The 17,239-nt window shown below is 38.4% G+C and overlaps 1 protein-coding gene across 1 annotated transcript in view; it reads right to left on the bottom strand.

Annotated features, from left to right (window-relative positions):
• ADGRV1 (adhesion G protein-coupled receptor V1) overlaps window positions 1-17,239 on the bottom strand; it is a 276,070-nt gene that overhangs the window by 138,190 nt on the left and 120,641 nt on the right. The window contains exons 78-84 of the mRNA XM_066568694.1: window positions 15,115-15,357; window positions 10,130-10,537; window positions 8,895-9,079; window positions 7,616-7,865; window positions 7,321-7,460; window positions 6,183-6,343; window positions 1,345-1,445 (exon numbers count right to left, since the gene is read on the bottom strand). Coding sequence (XP_066424791.1) covers window positions 1,345-1,445; window positions 6,183-6,343; window positions 7,321-7,460; window positions 7,616-7,865; window positions 8,895-9,079; window positions 10,130-10,537; window positions 15,115-15,357 — 1,488 coding nt within the window. The remainder of the gene's footprint in view (window positions 1-1,344; window positions 1,446-6,182; window positions 6,344-7,320; window positions 7,461-7,615; window positions 7,866-8,894; window positions 9,080-10,129; window positions 10,538-15,114; window positions 15,358-17,239) is intronic.

The following is a 17,239-nucleotide window of genomic DNA, read 5'->3' as shown; positions in this document are numbered from 1 at the left end:
GTAACTAGTGCACTGATAGTAATTTAAAATTTATCTCAAAACTACGAACCTAATAAACAAACACCTAGTGCAGATATTAGAGAAAAACTAATTATTTCTGTATATATAAAACAGTGGAACTACCACAAAAAACTTCCCAGTTGTTTGGTTTTTTTTGGGGGGCGGGTGTTGTCGTTTCGTTTTTGGGGGTTTTTTTCTCATAAAAATATAAACGCAGAGAAACACCGGCTTCCTTCATTCTCTAGACTGGCCTGAGAGCTAAGAGTTACAAATCCAGTGTCTAGTAAAGATTAGTAGATAGAAATGGAAAATACTAACATTTTCCTTGTATTTAAACTATGAAGTGCTGATTTTCATGTAGTAAGTTCTCAGTTAAAACTGTCTTAAATGTACAGAGTCATCGGTTAGCAAACTCATGAAATTTTCAATTACATTGTGCATTTCTTATCATATGTATAGTAACCAAATGCTTTTATGTAGCTACAGCTGTACATACATCATCTACCTAGAGTTGTCAAATTTTTGCTACCTAATCAGGCTAGTTCACAATAGGCCAACATATCACAACACAGGTAACTGTACAAAGATTTTATTTCAGCTGTTCAGAACAGCTGGTACAGTAGTTCAGTTCTCCCTTGTCAAACACTCTCTTTTCACTCTTGACTTAAAACCACCTTCCTTTATCTGACAGCTGCTGCCAAACAGTCTTTACTTCTTCTTCAAACTAGCTCATTAAATAGGCAGTTACCCTGCTAAAATCCTCTTTCAAAAATCTTGGTTTAAACTTTTAAAATCTTTGCATGGCAAAGGAAAAGAGATCAGGAGAATGATGTATTTTAAAGATTGAGGATGAATGACAAAAATACTTAGAACCATACAAATTGCACCACTGTAATTAAAATTATTACATTTACACACAACATGGAACTATTTTCAGGAATTATTCTTCAGAGATAAGAATTACATATAAAAGTTAATATGTAGAGTATTTAAACAAAAAAACAGGTCACAGACAGAAAAGCCTGTGGGCCCAAACAGACAATAATTTTCAAAATCTTTCAGAAGTTAGAATTGAGCACAGCATTCCAGACATGGAATGTCTTCTCACATTGCTATATCATCCATCAGTTTTCATTAAATATTCTCAGACTGTGTAATTTCACTTGAATTCCACACACAGGATATGAATATTGCATTAATTTTAGGTGTCATATATTGAAACTTTATGCTTTCCAAAAACATTTACACTGAAGAAGGTCTGTTCAGACACAGCCATGAAAGTGAAGAAGAGGAAAGTAAACATGTACTTACTCTACATTTTGAGATTTCAGCCTTTTTTCTTACCTGAGTACCCAAACAAGCAGCCATCATATGAGTGAGAAGTTTAGCTGCAAACATGGCACACCTGCTGCAGAAAAGGTGGGAGATGATAGCCAAAGTGAAACCTACACAGAAATGATAATGAAAAAAGTTTCAAAAAATAAGGCATATTTAAGTTTAGACTAATAAACTGTGCTATATTATCCAGCAGATGTTTCTCGAAGGTGCAGATTTCTTAAAAAACCCCAATCAACCAAACATTGCAGGGAGAGTATGATCATTTTGGTTCACACTGGGATCACTCATGAGTTTATTTCAAGTACTAAATTGTATTTAATGTTCCCATAGGCTTGGAAGCTAAAATAATTTCATAATTTAAACAAGCAGTTTTTGAAAAGCGTTTCTTTGGTGTCCTGTTCTGCATGATATGGGTGATTATAATAATAGTTCTATTCAAAGCAAAGGTAACAGTTCAGTGTTCATATTAGCGCTTCCAAAAAACGTTTTTAGAAAGAGTTACATAAAAAATGCACTATTGTAACAGATTTTTTTATTGGTGGCACTATTGTAACAGATAGTTATAACCTTCTAAATGCCAGTCTCCTACTGTGTCTGTGTTAAGCATAGAAATTTTTTATAGCAGTAGAAATGACACCACTTTTTGTTTCACTAATTAATGGTAAACATGAACACAGCAAAGGCCCCTTTCCTACCAGTAAGTAGTTCCTGGGAAAAGGATTCTAGGAAAGTTAAGCCACCAGGAAAAACACTGCTAAATCTCAGAATTAATTGGAGTTAATTGTGCACTTTTACCCTTCAGTCAGAGCAGGATTTTGGGTAATTAAGGCAGATCTTTTAGGTCAGTCTTGAGATTGACTATTTGTTCAGCTACCAGTATTTGTAAGAGATAAGTAAAATAAATAATTGCTAAAAGTATTATATCTAACTCTTTCAAAATTACTTAGTGATATTTACATGACCATCTACATGGTCTCTCTCTCTTTTTTTTTAATATTCTTCTTTTTTATAATATTCTATTTTATTCTTCTTCTTTTTTTAATATTCTATTCATACCCAAATGGAAATGTCAAGATATATGAAAAATATCCTTATCACTCCTAAACAATTTGTTACTTAAAACATTCATTTAAATCTAGTAATCTGTATCATCACACAAGTAAACATATTCAAATGGCCAAAAAACTGAAAGGCATTGGAAAGAATTTGCCTCAAGTTCAAAATAAACCCTTAACCAAGCTAAACTACTTTTATTTTTAAAAAACATTTTTATGACAAATACTGTAAGTGACTAGTTCTGAACAATGATCTGCATCTTTATTGATTCCAACTCAGCAAAACGTTTTCTAAGCTTTTGCATATTCTTTTTTTTCAGTTTCTACAGCATTTTGCATTTTACAGCATTTTGTTTCATCAACTTATTTGTTTTTTTTCTGTAATCCAGCAACAGTATTTTAAAATCTGCTTAGTTTTATGTGTTAAAATCTCCTTTTTTTAGTGTTAAATATAACCATCAATTTGTGTGGAGCAGGGAAAAAATTGAGAGGTCTTTCCTCTTTCTTTGTCTTTATTTTCTTTGGCTGACATTTAAAAACATTAAGGAGCCTAGATTTAATCTGTTAGGGCAGTTTGCTTGGAAGGGATAAATAGGTGATTTAGCTGCTTACACAATTTTTGTTACTCATATAGTGATGATCTAATATAGAAGTCATAAACCTCACAAGAAACACAACCAGACCCCCTTTTAAGGAGGTTAAAGTAGTCAAGAATTCCATTTAGCATATTTCCTTAATAAGCCCATTGCTTTTAGTGCCCATAAATGCAAGAGTTCATTATGATTTTCTTTTGAACCTAAATAATTCTGTGGTTCTGAGAAAATTTACTTCTCTTTGTGATTGCTGCAACAATAATAGTAAACCAGCTGCAATCTGAAAGGCTCCTTCAGAAGCCAAGTTGAATTCTGAACTTAGATCCCCTGCTTCCTGCCTCACATTTTGTGATTTATGCTGTTGAAGCTGCTAATGAAGAGTCATGCTAATTATATGTTAAACTCTTAGGGTTTTTTCCCAAGATCTTGGGCAGCAGTAAGGCAGCAGAGTGTAATGGAATCTATCTCCCCTGAGTTATCATTTCTGAGTGTAAATTCCAGCTAAAATTGTCAAAGAAATTTGACAAAGAGGATTACAGTACTCCTGCTAGAAACACAGATGAATTTAGGATTTTTAAGTTTCTTCCCCCAAATGAATGACATATTATCTCTTTTCAATAAATCATCCCAAGGAAACAGCCAATCAGGCAAGCAAGGGACATGCCAGGACCACATGTAGGAGATTTAAATTGCTCTAGGGAGCGTGTTGAGCCAGACTGGGCAAACAGGGGCACAGCACAGCAGTGAGAGCATGGTACAGCAGTTTGTACAGGAGGGATGCAGCTGCTCTCCCGGTTCCTGGTGGTGGGTTGTGTAAGATGGGTGTCTTTTGGTTGGGTTTTTTTGGCTTTTTTGGTTTTCTTTCTCCCGACTTGACTAGATCCAGTAGTGGTTTACAAATGGTCAAAAGCCTGCTGCTGCTGCCAGCAAAACTGCTAAGCCCAAAGGGAACCCGCCAAGAAGGACACAGCTGTCCAGATCCCTGGCTGCAGGGAGCCTGGGGCAGTACCAGAGCACAGTGCAAAAGGCGCCTGTGTGTGATGTGAGCTGGTGATCTGCTCTGTCAGGTAGCAGAGCTTAAGCAAAAGGTAGAAAGGCTAAGGAGTATTAGGGAGAGCAAAAAGAGAAATCGACTGGTGGAGTTACAGCCTTGCAACCTGAGAGAACCTTGGCAGGAGTCAGAGGAGCCCCGTCTCTCTTACCGTCAGGCAGAAGGAGGAGACCTAGCAGGCTGGGGGAATGGAAATGGGTGCCTACTCAGAGAGGTAGCAAAATTCCTTCCTGACCCCCATCAGTTTCCCAGGTGCCCTTACAGAATAGGTACAAGGCCCTGGGTCCAGAGGCTCAGGCAGATGATGGTAAACAAAAACATCTGGTGAGTCTCCCAGGTGCACTTTGTCTGTCAGACGGATCACAACCTCAGGAAATTAAGAATAGAAGAAGGGTAGTTGTGGAAAGTTCACCACCTGAGGGGAGCTGAGGGCCCTGTATGTCACCCAGACCCATTCCACAAGGAAGTCTGCTGCTTTCCTGGGGCCCAGGTATGGGATATCAGCAGGAGATTCCCTGAACTAATTCATCCCTCTGATTATTACCCACTGCTGCTCATCCAGGTTTGCAGTGATGACAAGAGGGGTACCAGGTCATTTGAAAGGACATCAGGGCTCTGGACTGATTGGTTGATGGGGCAGGAGCACAGGTGTGGTTCTGCTCAGTTCCTTCAGGAGCAGGGATGAATGATAAAAGGAATAGGAAAACCCACTTTATCACTGAATGGCTGCTTAAGGGCTGGTGCCATCAGAGGAATTTTGGTTTTTCTACCATGGGCAATTTTTACAGCACCAGGCCTGCCTGAGTCAGATGGGCTCCATCTGTTCAACAAGGGCAAAAGGATTCTAGCCCATGAGCTGGCAGGGCTGATTGAGAACGCTTTAAACTAGGTTTGAAGGAGGAAGGGGATGAAACCAGGTGCTTGAGAGGTGACCCCAAGGGTGGTAAGCCAGAGTCAGGGGTGAAATCAGCAGCACAGCTGAAGTGCATGTACACTGATGCATGCAGTGTGGGTTACAAACAAGGGACTGGAAGCCATGGCACAGCAGGAAAGCGATGACAGAGTCACCATCACAGAAATGTGGTGGGATGACTTGCAGGACTGGAGCACTGCAGTGGATGGCTACAAGCTCTTCACAAGAGACAGGAGAGGGAGAAGAGGTGGAGTGGTGGCTCTGTATGTTAGGGAGGTTCTGGACACCATGGAACTTGAGATTAATGACAGTAAGATAAGTGCCATGGGTAAGAATCAGAGAAAGGCCATCAAGGCTGACATCCTGGTGGCTGGAGGATGTTTCAAGATTGCCAGCCCTTGTTCTTGTAGGACATTTAACCTGCCAGGTATCTGCTGGGAACTCAACACGGTGGAAAAGAGGCACTCTAGAGGTTCTTGGAGTGTACAGAGGAGAGCTTCTTGTCACAGATGGTGAGTGAGCCTGCCAGGGATGGGGCTCTGCTAGACCTGCTGTTTGCAAACAGAGAGGAGCTGGTGGGAGATGTGGGGCTCAGAGGCCATCTGGGGCACAGTGACCATGAAATAATAGAGTTCTTAATATTCAGTGAAACAAGGATATTGAAACTTCAATAAAACTTCTAAACTTCTACACAAGACTTCCAGAGGGTGGAACTCAGGATGCTTTTTAGGAGAGTACCTTGGGAAACAGCCCTCAAAAGCAAAGAGATCCAGGAAAGTGGACATACTTCAAGAAAAAAATCCTGAAGGCACAGGAGCAGGCTGCCCCTATGTGCCAAAATATGAGCCAGCAGGGATGTGAATGGGCTGCTCAGGGAGGTGGTGGAATCACCACCCTTGGATGTGTTTAAGAAAAGACTGGATGTGGTACCCAGTGCCATCATCTAGTTGGCAAGGTGTTGTTAGGTCACAGGTTGAATTCGATGACCTCAAAAATCTTTTCCAACTTAGTGATATTTCTATGCCTGACATTTTTTTCCAGTGGCAAAATTTGTCATTGTGCAAATACCAGACAAGATGGCACCTCTAATAATATGAAGTTAGTTAACATTCATTCAATATTCCACTAAATAAAAAGATTGTCATCAGCTACCAAAAATGTTAATAATCAATCAACCAGTTTTACTAGTCATCAGTTGTTATTAATGAGCAAACTGTCTTAAATGAACTCACCTGAAATACTGATGAATCCAGAAGAAAAAAAAGCCTCGTTGTATGAAGACAAGTTATCTGTTTGGGCATAAACTGCATAAATGGACATATGAGAACAGGAGCATTCCACATAATCTGATGTGTCATCAACCACTTTGCAGAACCCGCTATCAGACAGCCAGCTGCAAAACAAGTTTCACAAAGTTGGAAATGGACTTGCGTAATTCACATTTTAAGCAGGCTTAAAAATTTTTGTTGTATTCCTGGAATACCAACTTCCCTAAACTATTGCAGAGGTGTTTTCTGTAATCTGTCATGTGCAGTGCTCAGAATAACACATTTACATGAGATTAAAATGTTGTTTTTCATGTTTTGTTTTTTTTTTTAATTTTTGTAAATGTATTGAAATTAACTCTTTTTTCACTAGGGAATTTTTGTGGCCATGTTTTTAAAATTTCTGCTAGATTTCTAGGTCTGTCTGACTTTTCAAATAGTTAATTTATTTGCTCAACACCTTATCCTGTTATGGAGAACATTTTATACTGCTCTTTTTTGGTTTGAAACTAAAATTCAGGGGTTTTTTTGTTCTTTGGTTTTTGTTGAGTTTTTTTTCAGTATCACTGAAGTGGTTTGGAAAAAGGATAAGGCATACCACAGGTGATAGCCTAAGCCATTTCTTCTGGAATTTGTGCATAGATAAAAGGAGAGCATACAGGTAGATTGTGGTGCATTTCCTCCTGAAAACAAATAGTTTGTATCAATAGGACGCTGATATCATCCAGTTGGTCTAATGAAATTGAATCTAAATCAACTAGACTTCAATGGGATACAGAACATTATTATCTCCAAGTCATTAACACATTTATTGATGCAATTCTAGATTTATGGCCTGTCACTGTAACCTAATGCATCATTATACAATGTAAATAGTATTTTGATGAAAAAAGGGTGGAAGTTTGAGAAATATCTGAGATAGAATAACTACTCATTTTATTATAAAAAACGTTTTATGTACTGGTAAAATGGCCAGAAAAATTAAAAAAGACATGAAATGGATCAATTTTATATTTGTAAATTATTTAATTGGCGTTATCACATTTTACACAAATACATAGATTCATGGTAGAAAATATAAAACTAAACACAATAATAAAATAACCTTTCAGCAGCTTGATTCCAGAGGAGACATAGAGACTTCTGTGGAACAATCCGACTTCCTTCAGCATAAATACGATAAATGACTTCACTACTATCTTTCAAAGGTTGTGAACTCTGACCCTTCAAGCTCATTGAAAAAACCTGAAACAACATGTACAATGTAAAGATATATTTAATATTAAGATTCAACACAGTGCTCATTTTAATCAGAGACAACCATGAAACACTTATTATGTTTTGAGCAATATCTAGATTAAAACTAATTCATGCAAAAAAAAATTGCATTATCTTCAAACCTTGTTCTTCAGGGCAAGTTCTTTATCTCTAGTAAGGAACCACTGCTGACTGCTGTATTCTGTGAACTGTACAGATTCACAGTTCTCTTCTTGGGGAGATGGTAATACTACAGAGACCTCTATTAGATGTTCAGGTACTTGAATAGAATCTCCATCTTTTCCATTAAATCTATGTCCATTGATTTGCTGAGGAAACCAGTTGTGAGCCATTATTGCAATATATGGGCAGCTGTCAAGGATATTTTTGCCTCTGTGGAAATGTAAAAACAATAAGGCTGGTAAGTGGGACCAAGCTTCACTATTCATCACATAATGACTCTAAAATGTATTTGTGATTTGTTAGTACTTTATTAATTCATCATTTTTAGACTTGTGATATTTAATTGGCATACTGTTTCAGTTTCTGTGGGGAAAAAAAAAAGGCTGGATATTTTACATATTTCAGCATCTTCATTTCTTCTCTGGGATTTGCTCTTTCTGACCTGCAACTAAAACCTTTCCACAGCGAATTAGCTTATCAAAACACTCATTGTTACAACTTGATGTAGAACTGAGTCTAAAAAACAGGGGAGGCATTAAAATGGATGATGTTTCATTTTTTTTTCCCAACAGATGATGTAAAATGCATGGAATAAAGAATTTTAACTTTTAAATTCTAAACACTGAACACACATTCCACCACAAGCTGTTTAATAGATCCCCCATGTGGAAAAAAGGGTTTAAAACCACCTGTCTCATGAAAAAGAATAATCACTTTCTCAGTCACCTATTTCTCCTGCCCATTAGTTTGATGAGGCTATTATGCTCTTGGAGACAAAACTAGCAATTTAAAACTACCAGCAGCTTTAAACATTTCAAAACAATGTTCGAGTGAGCAAAACCAAAAACATTCAAATTACAAAATGCCTGTAGAAATTTTGGGTTGCAAACTTTCATCTAAGGCTTAGAACACAGCTCTGCATCATACAATCACATATTGTTTTATTTGCAAGAATAATGCATACTTTTCCAGACAATATTTGAGCTAGAGGTGCATCAATAGATCTCCTGACTCATATTCCCGCATCTACCCCATAACAAAGTAACAGTTATGTGTTACACCCAATCTGGCAATGTGACACGGTGCTTTGTAACATTATGACACTGTAACAACACATTCACATATGGGTAACATACTAGATAGGAGATAAGTCCCTTTTCTGAAAATGTAATTTAGATTTTCTATATTGGTAAATTGTTGTGTATTTACAAAACATATTATGAATTCAAGCTTACTAACCTTTCTCCTGGTGATCCACACTTTATCCCAGTCAACAGAGAAAAAGCAAACTTCTCAGTCACCTCAGCAAGCAAGCTATATCCTTGTGTGTCCTTGCGTTTTGGGCTAGCCAGAGCACAGAGTATCTCATAGAATAGACTTCTACTTTTATCAGTGAGTAACAGTTCTTCACCTACACCTGTAACCTAATGAGAGCAGAAGAAATCAAACAACATTTTACACCAAGGAATCTGCTTGTAACATTTCCTCATGTTCAATAGTTTAGTGATATTTTCTCTGTGATTCCAATATTCAAACTGAGAGTTCAGAATATTTTTCCCAACTCCTGATCACGTAGGAGTTTCCAAGGCATAAGACACAGTCTGTCAAAACTACATAAAGATATGCTTACTAGGGGATTTGATTATTAAAGAAAGGATGTGGCATTATTCATTCTTTTACAAACCAAAGATTTTTGAGTCCTAGAAGTTTTTAAATTATTTTCTCAATTTTCTTTGTGGCAGCAATCAAAAATGAATGGGTTTGTTATAATGCTTTGCATCTAGATATTTAGAAATTTTCCAGCTTTTATGCATTATTCCAAGAGTCCAGAAGAGACAGAATGCCATAGAACTAATCCATAATTTTCACAGAAATTAGAGCAATGCTTAAGCACTCAGCTACCCTGAGAATCCAATTCCCTTAGCTACTAGAGAAAAAAAGACTGATGCTTGGTTTGACTACAGTAGACTCCAGCTGGCCCAGGTAGGATTTGCTTGTGTTTTGACTGCAGTCTGCTGTATAGATAGGAGCATGGATTGTGCCAGGCCTAAAAGCAACAACGGTGTGAACCAAGAGTCAAGAAAACATAATAAGCTCTATGAAACTGCAGCACCAAAAGGAAAATTGCACGGTAGAAAATCTAGAGCTACAAGTATGTATGCAAAATTAATACTAGTTGCTCATTTCGACCTATTTGATTTCTGATTTCTTGCCACCTCCTAACTAGTGGCAGACAAACTCCCTCCTTGATTGTGGGACTTCACAATTTCCACTTTTGCAGTCTGTGCTTCTGAGTCACAGCTGTGGATGTGATCTGCTTATATATATATATATATATATATATATATATATGTGTGTGTGTGTGTGTGTGTGTGTGATATATATATATGTGTGTGTGTGTGTGTGTGTCTTGTTGTGTTATTATACTCTAATTAATGTCATTAGTCATTTAAGAACAAACAGGATGTGTTTACCTTATCTATTATATGCACCACAGCAGTAAGTTGCTCTTCTGTAGTTTCTGTAGCCACTTTGACATTCAGATTCTGAAGGATTCTGTGTAAAATGGTGTCATCAAGAGGCTGATGCAGTTGATCAATCAGTCCCCAAACTGGCAAGGAGTCCAAATCTGAGACAATGGTGATGTTAGAAGTACCATACACATCATCTATCCTGGCACCGCCTGTGGGATTAGAAAGTACAACCTGGAAACGTTTAGGAAATGGGTTTAAAGATCCTGTCTTTGGAGTCAGGGTCACATCCAGGAATGCATTTCTCTGTCCATGTTCAAAAGTCAATAAACCTTCAGACCTGGCAAAATCTTGTCCTGCCACAGCTGGAGATATGAAGGTCCGTCCAATAGGTTCAGGCTTTTGTAGTTCCTTAAAACAAACCAAAAGAGTTTTAGGTAACATTATGATAAATGTAATTGTTCAAAACCACCTGCTGTAGAACGTAATTTAGGTGGGTAAAAATAAAATGTATAAAAAAGAAGTCCTCTTTCAAAAAGCAGCTGTGAGTGATGAAAATATTACATTTAAAATCATTATCTCCCTGAATTAGTAATCAATCAAACCTAGGAGAAGAATTATATATTGTCAATAGTAAAAAGGGTCTCTTTCTTTTCCAGAGCAAAAACCGCAAAACTTTCTGAGTGAATAAATACTACAGAAATTAGCACATGTGTGAATTCCAGAATGGTTGATGTAAGACTATGACTGCAGCACAAAGTCCCTCACTTTAGGGTAGAGAAAAGCATTACAAATACATAGAAAACTAAATAAAAGTAAAGCAAAAGTTTTGGAAATCTGTGTCCAAATTAATATCAATTCATGGTATTTTCAGTCCCAGAATACATACTTAAAAGATGAATAATCCATTTAATACAAAGGCAAAGCAAATGCTATAAAATACATATATTCAGTAATGCTACATGGCCTTATTTCCTTGTGAAGCAACACTGGTTTTACTTCCATGAGGTTTGCAGTTACTGTTTCATTCTTCAAGGTCTCGTTCTTTTTGTCACTTGCCATAGCCTTGACATTACATCTGGTTATATAATAAACTTTCTTTAAGAGGAAACTATCGTCCTGAGCTATTATTCAACTATTCAACTATTATTCAAGCTATTATTCAATATATACTTCAAAAGTATATATTAATTTACTAAGGGCAGCTTGTATACTGACTCCTAAGTAAAGGTCTCCTACTGAATAAAACGAGGATTTTTATTTGTGAAATACTAGACCCCTTTAGAAAATATTTAGCTTTTATTAGTAGAGCTTATTTATGGAATAAATCAGACATTTTCTGAGTTCAATGGAGAACCTGGTAAGTCAATGTAGCCTGTAACTGTTCAAAATTACAGTAGACATGATCACATCACCTGTGAAAATTCCAGGGGGAAGTTTCCTTTTGTTTATCCCTTCCCACTAGGAAATGGAAATAAGCAGAAATAAAAGCACTAGTGACAAGAACAATGTCTAAGAAACCTTTGTAGGTTGAGATAAACATCAGTTTCCAGTTATTGCCTTCCTGTCTGCTGTGACCTCTTATTCTAAAGCACCTACTAATACTTTAGTATTTGGCCATGCACCCTCAAAACCTAAAAAATGTCTAAAGAAGGTTGGTTATAAAAATTATAAATGGATAAGAGATTGCCCACTATATTTTAGCTTAAATATACATTGGACAGTAGCAATTTCTTTTCCATTTAACAGCTAAATTATAGTGAATTCTTAGGTTGAATAAATGTGAAAATTTGTTACCATACAATCTAATTGAAACACTGGCCAATTACTATATAATAAATGGATGGAAATACAATGTAAACCTATATAGTTAAAATAGACATGCATTCAATATAACAATAGAATGCATAACCTTTTATTATAAAGTGTAAGTTTATTATAAAGGGCAAGTATATAATAACTCACCCCCAAAACAATGATTTTAGGCATAAAATCACAAATATTCAAAGCTGATCAGGCTAACTACTACTGATGGTGGTATACTTGAAAGAGTATCTCTTGTAACCTGTGCCCTGATGCTGGATGCACACATACTAAGGAAGTGACAGGAATCACATTTTTGCAATCTGCTAAAGGAGAAACTTCATCAGCTGCAATAATAATGAGTGAGGTGTGCATTTAAGAGAAAAAAGTGTCAACAGCTAGAAGAGTCTTTTGCTTCAGATGTAAACATCTCAAAAATTGTTGGATTATGGGTTTTTTTTACATAAAGGGCATAATCTGAGAAAAATTAATGGGGATGATAAAATTTACTTCAGCACATGCTATTTTTGATAAGAAGAACAATTTTTATGTTTATTACTCCAAGAATATTGAATAAAATTTGAATAATTCCTCTCTCTTTTCCTGTATATGTTCTGGTACTACTAATAATTTTGTTTCCAAACAGAACAGGTGTCCTGCTATCTGGATGTTGTAAATATAACCATCAGGATAAAAATTTCAGATGAAAAAGCCCCAAAAATTGAAGGCTCACAAGAGCCTTAGAACAAAGAAAAAATATATTAGATGCCTGGCTGACCATAATCTTTGAGGCCACTGAAAGATATTGCTAAAAAAAATATTCTTGACAATGTAATAAGAAAAAGTTCTTTTAATAATGGAAAACCAAAGAAGCTAGGCTCAGCAAATGTTTGACTGTTTCCTGAAAAAAAATGCTAATTACAGTGATATTTACTGTAAAGAATGATCAAATATTTAATTTATTATTATTTAATTAATTTCAATTATAAAATTAATTATAAAATCCATGATTTTACGAATGGTTTGGGTTGAAAAGAACCTTAAAGATCATCTTGTTCCAGCCCTCCTGCCATAAGCAGGGACATCCTCCCCTAGACCAGATTGCTCAGAGCTCCATTGAACCTGACCTTGAACACCTACAGGGATATGGCATCCACAGCTTCTCTTGCCAGTGCCTCACCACCCTCACAGTAAAGAATTTCTTCCTGATATTTAATCTAAACCTACTGTCTCTCAGTTTTAAGCCATTCCCTCTTGTCACTACATGCCCTTGCCAAAAGTCCCTCTCCAGCTTTCAGATAGGCTTCCTTTAGGCACTAGAAGGCTGCAATTGGGTCAGCACAAAGCTGCCTCTTCTCGTGGCTGAACAATCCCAATTCTCTCAGCATTCCTCAGAGCAGAGGTGCTCCATCCCTCTGATGAACTGAGTGGCCTCCTCTGGTCTTGCTCCAACAGCTCCATGTCCTTCCTGTGCTGAGGAGCCCAGAGCTGGAGGCAGCTCTGCAGGTGGGATCTCACCAGAGTGGGGCAGAAGGGCAGAATCTCCTCCCTCCAAAACTGCCCACAGGGATTTGGATGCAGCCCAGGACGCATTTGGCTTTCTGGGCTGCAAGTGCCCATGGCTGGCTCATGTCCAGCCCCTCACCATGTCCTTCGGAGCAGGGCAGCTCTCGATCTGTTCATCCCCCAGCCCATACTGGGGGTTGCTCTGACCCAGGTGCAGCACTTTGCACTTGATCTTGTTAAACCTCATGAGATTCCCAAGGGCCACTTCTTGAGCTTGTCCTGGTGCCTCTGGATGGCATCCTATCCTTCAGGAGTGTTAACCACACCCCTCAGCTGGGTGTCTTCTGCAAATTTCCTAAGGGTGCACCCAATCCCTTCGTCTATGCCATTAATGAAGGCAGTAAATAACACTGGTCCCAGTACAGGTCCCTGAGGGACACCACTCGTCACTGACAGTCTGAGGCATTGACTCCTGCCCTCTGGATGTGACCATCCAACCACTTTGTTATCCATCAAATAACAGTCCATTCAAATCCAACATAAAATCCATGTCTCTCCGATTTAGAGAGTAGGTTCTTGTTAGTTATGTGTCAAAGGCTTTAGGGAAGCTCAGAGAAATGACATCTGTAACCCATCCCTTGTACTCTGATGTAGTCATCCCATCAGAGAAGCCCACTAGGTTGGTCAGATTTTCCCTTGGTAAAGCTGTGCTGGCTCTCTCCAAGATCCTCCCTGTCCTCCACATGCCTTAGCAGAGCTCCTGGGAGGATCTGTTCCATGATCTTCCCAGGCACAAAGGGGAGGCCAACAGGTTGACAGTTCCCAGGGTCCTGCTTTCTACTCTTCCCTTTTTAAAGATGGATATAGTAATACCCCTTTTCCAGTCACCAGGGATTTCACCTGATTGTCAAGACTTTCCAAGTAACAAGGGATACTGTATTGGCAACAACATCAACCAATTCCCTCAGGACTCTGGGATGCATCTCTTTGGGTCCCACAGAACTGTGAACATTCAATTTCCTCATGTGGTCCTGACCCAAACCTGACCCATTTTCCCATACCGTGGGAGGGACTTGCTCTCCCATGGCCCATCCTGCTGTCCACCCACTTGAAAGGTGTAGGAAAAAAGGTTGCCAGAGAAGACTGGCAAAAAAATGTTGAGTCCATCAGCCTTTGTTAATCTGTTGCTACCAGTTTCCCAGCATTGTTTATCAGGGGGAAACACCTTCTTTGACCTTCTCCTTCTAGTTAACATACCTTTCTGGTTAACAAGCCCTCCCTGTTATTTTTTGTATCCCTTGCCAGGTTCACTTCCAGCTTCACCTTGGTCTTCCTTACACATTCACAGTCTATCTCTAGTCTCTTTCCAGCTCACCTGTCCTTGCTTCAACTGCTTGTGCATTTGTTTCTTTCTCTCTAGTTTGACCAGCAGGTTCTGACTCAGCAATGCCAGTCTCCCGCCTTCATTGCCTGATTTCTTGCTCCTGGGGATTGCTAGCTAGCTCCTGTGCTCTATGGAAGACTTTCTTAAGGATCTGTCAGCTCTGTTCCACTCCTTTGTCCCTGAGGGCAGTCTCCCAGGGGAACCCTCTCATTATCTCCCTGAAGAGCTGGAAGTCTGTGCTTTCCTAAACGACAGAAAAAGACATAAAAATAAATTAAATAATAATAAGTCTTACCTGCATACTGTAGGTAACCATTGTGGTTACTGATGTACTAGAATCTCTAAGAACTTGCAGACTGATTAAAGCTGTCTTCTTATAAGCAACAGCAAATCGAGATCCCAGAGCAAAATACACTAAACCATGAGGAGCATCACTTTCCAGGACAGTTATAAAAGCAAATCTGGCACTGTTGTTCAAAGCAGCTCCTGTGCTTACAGCATACAGCTCAACAAAAATATAAGTTTCAAATTCTGGAACCTGTAAGTGAATGATGATTTTCATGTCATTATAAGACTGACTAATAACTTTCAGCTTTGAATAAGTGTTTATATATTACATTGTACACACAGTGGATCACTTTAATAACACTACACAAGCACGCTTCCTGAAATGTGCAATAAATACAATAAAATATATCATAAAAACAATACTGCAATGAACATCACTCTGTCAGGCACAATTATTAAATGTCAGATTTTCACACAGAACTTGCTGCATTAAAGTAGATATTTAAATAGTGCAGGCATAGTGGCTGTAAATTTGACATAAATGACAGTATCCTCCAAGAGTGCCATATTCCAGATTATAGATTTACATAGATGTACAACTTATGAAGAATTTGCTCTTTCATTTTCTTTTTACCTTACAAAAAGACATATCCTACTACCTTTTGGAAATACTGCACAGAATTAAGTATGCAATTTTGAAAATGCATTTAATTTGTATAATAACTTTCCTGTATTCAAGTACTGGTCTCAGTTGAAGTTCTGAAAAACATTTTATATACAACTTAAGCATTTAGACACTAGTATGCCCATGCATGTTTTTACAAGAAATTAAAAACTCAGTAGATTTGCACGCTTAATTTATTTAAAATCTCAGAGCTTAGACAATACTATTTGATAGACTTTTGTGATGTTTCACATAGAGAGAAATACTTCACTCTGAAAATATAGGCTGTGGAACTTTGTTTCCTTGTTGAAAATAAGGTAGCAGTGTTAACTTTACAATATGATGTTCTGCTAACTTTACAATATGGTGTTCTGCCTCGTCTTTTATTTTATACCTACAGCACAAATGTAACATTAAAAATAGGCATCCAAATTTTAAAATTCCAAAAATTCCATTCTAAATTTCCAAAAATAATTGGAAAGATATTACCAGAAGTTCTCCCCAGCTGCCACAAGTTCTGTCTGGCAGAGCCAATGCCAAACAGCTCCAAGATGGGCGTGTCACTGGCTGTAGCTGAGCCAATCAGAACACCCCTACGACAACATATTTAAGAAGTAAGAAACCTGTTCTTTGCAGATATAATTGTGGCCAAAATAGAGGGGGGTGACAACACATAAGAGGACCAACACTGCAGATACCAATACTGCAGCAAGTTCTGTGTGGGGGAGAAGGAGGGAGAGAAAGTTCTTCAGGTGGGATTCCCCTGCAGTGCATGGTGAAGCAGCTGGACCCCTGCAGCCTACAGACATCCATGAGCATGCAAAGATCCACCTGCAGCCCATGGAGGAGCCCAATACTGGAGCAGGGGAATGCCTGAGAGGAGGTTATGACTCCATGGGTGGTCCACACTTGAGCAGGTTCTTGGCAGGGACATGCAGACCCATGGAGAAAGGAGCCCACACTGGAGCAGGCTTCCTGGAAGGGCTTGTGGCCATGTGGGGGATCCACACTGGAGCAGCCTGCCCTTGAAAGACTGTCCCCAATGGAAGGATGACCACACTCCAGCAGTTTATGGAGAACTGCTGCCTGTGGTATGGACTTATGTTGGAGAAGCTTCCCATTGGAGCAACCTCATGGTGAAGAAGGGGAAAGACTCCTCTTCCTGAGCAGCAGCAGGAACAACGTGTGATGAAATGAACATAACCCCCATTTGCAACTCCATTTGCTGATGGAGGGGAGGAGGTAGAACTGGAAGGAGGGAGGGGAGGAAGGAAGGTGTTTTATGGTTTCAGTTTACTTCTGATTATCCTGCTCTGGTATTGTTAGCAAAAAATTCATTTAGTATCTCTAATTTGAGCCTATTTTGCCCATGATGGTGTTTGGTGAGTGATCTCTCCTGGTCCTTGTCTCAACTCATAAATGCATTATTATATTTTCTCTCCCCTGCCCAGCTTCAAAGGGAGTGACA

Source organism: Molothrus aeneus, chromosome Z (genome assembly GCF_037042795.1).
Source record: "Molothrus aeneus isolate 106 chromosome Z, BPBGC_Maene_1.0, whole genome shotgun sequence".
In the NCBI taxonomy this organism is placed as follows: Eukaryota; Metazoa; Chordata; class Aves; order Passeriformes; family Icteridae; genus Molothrus; species Molothrus aeneus.
The sequence above is the reverse complement of the archived record's forward strand: the minus strand, read 5'-3'. Positions and strand labels throughout refer to the sequence as shown.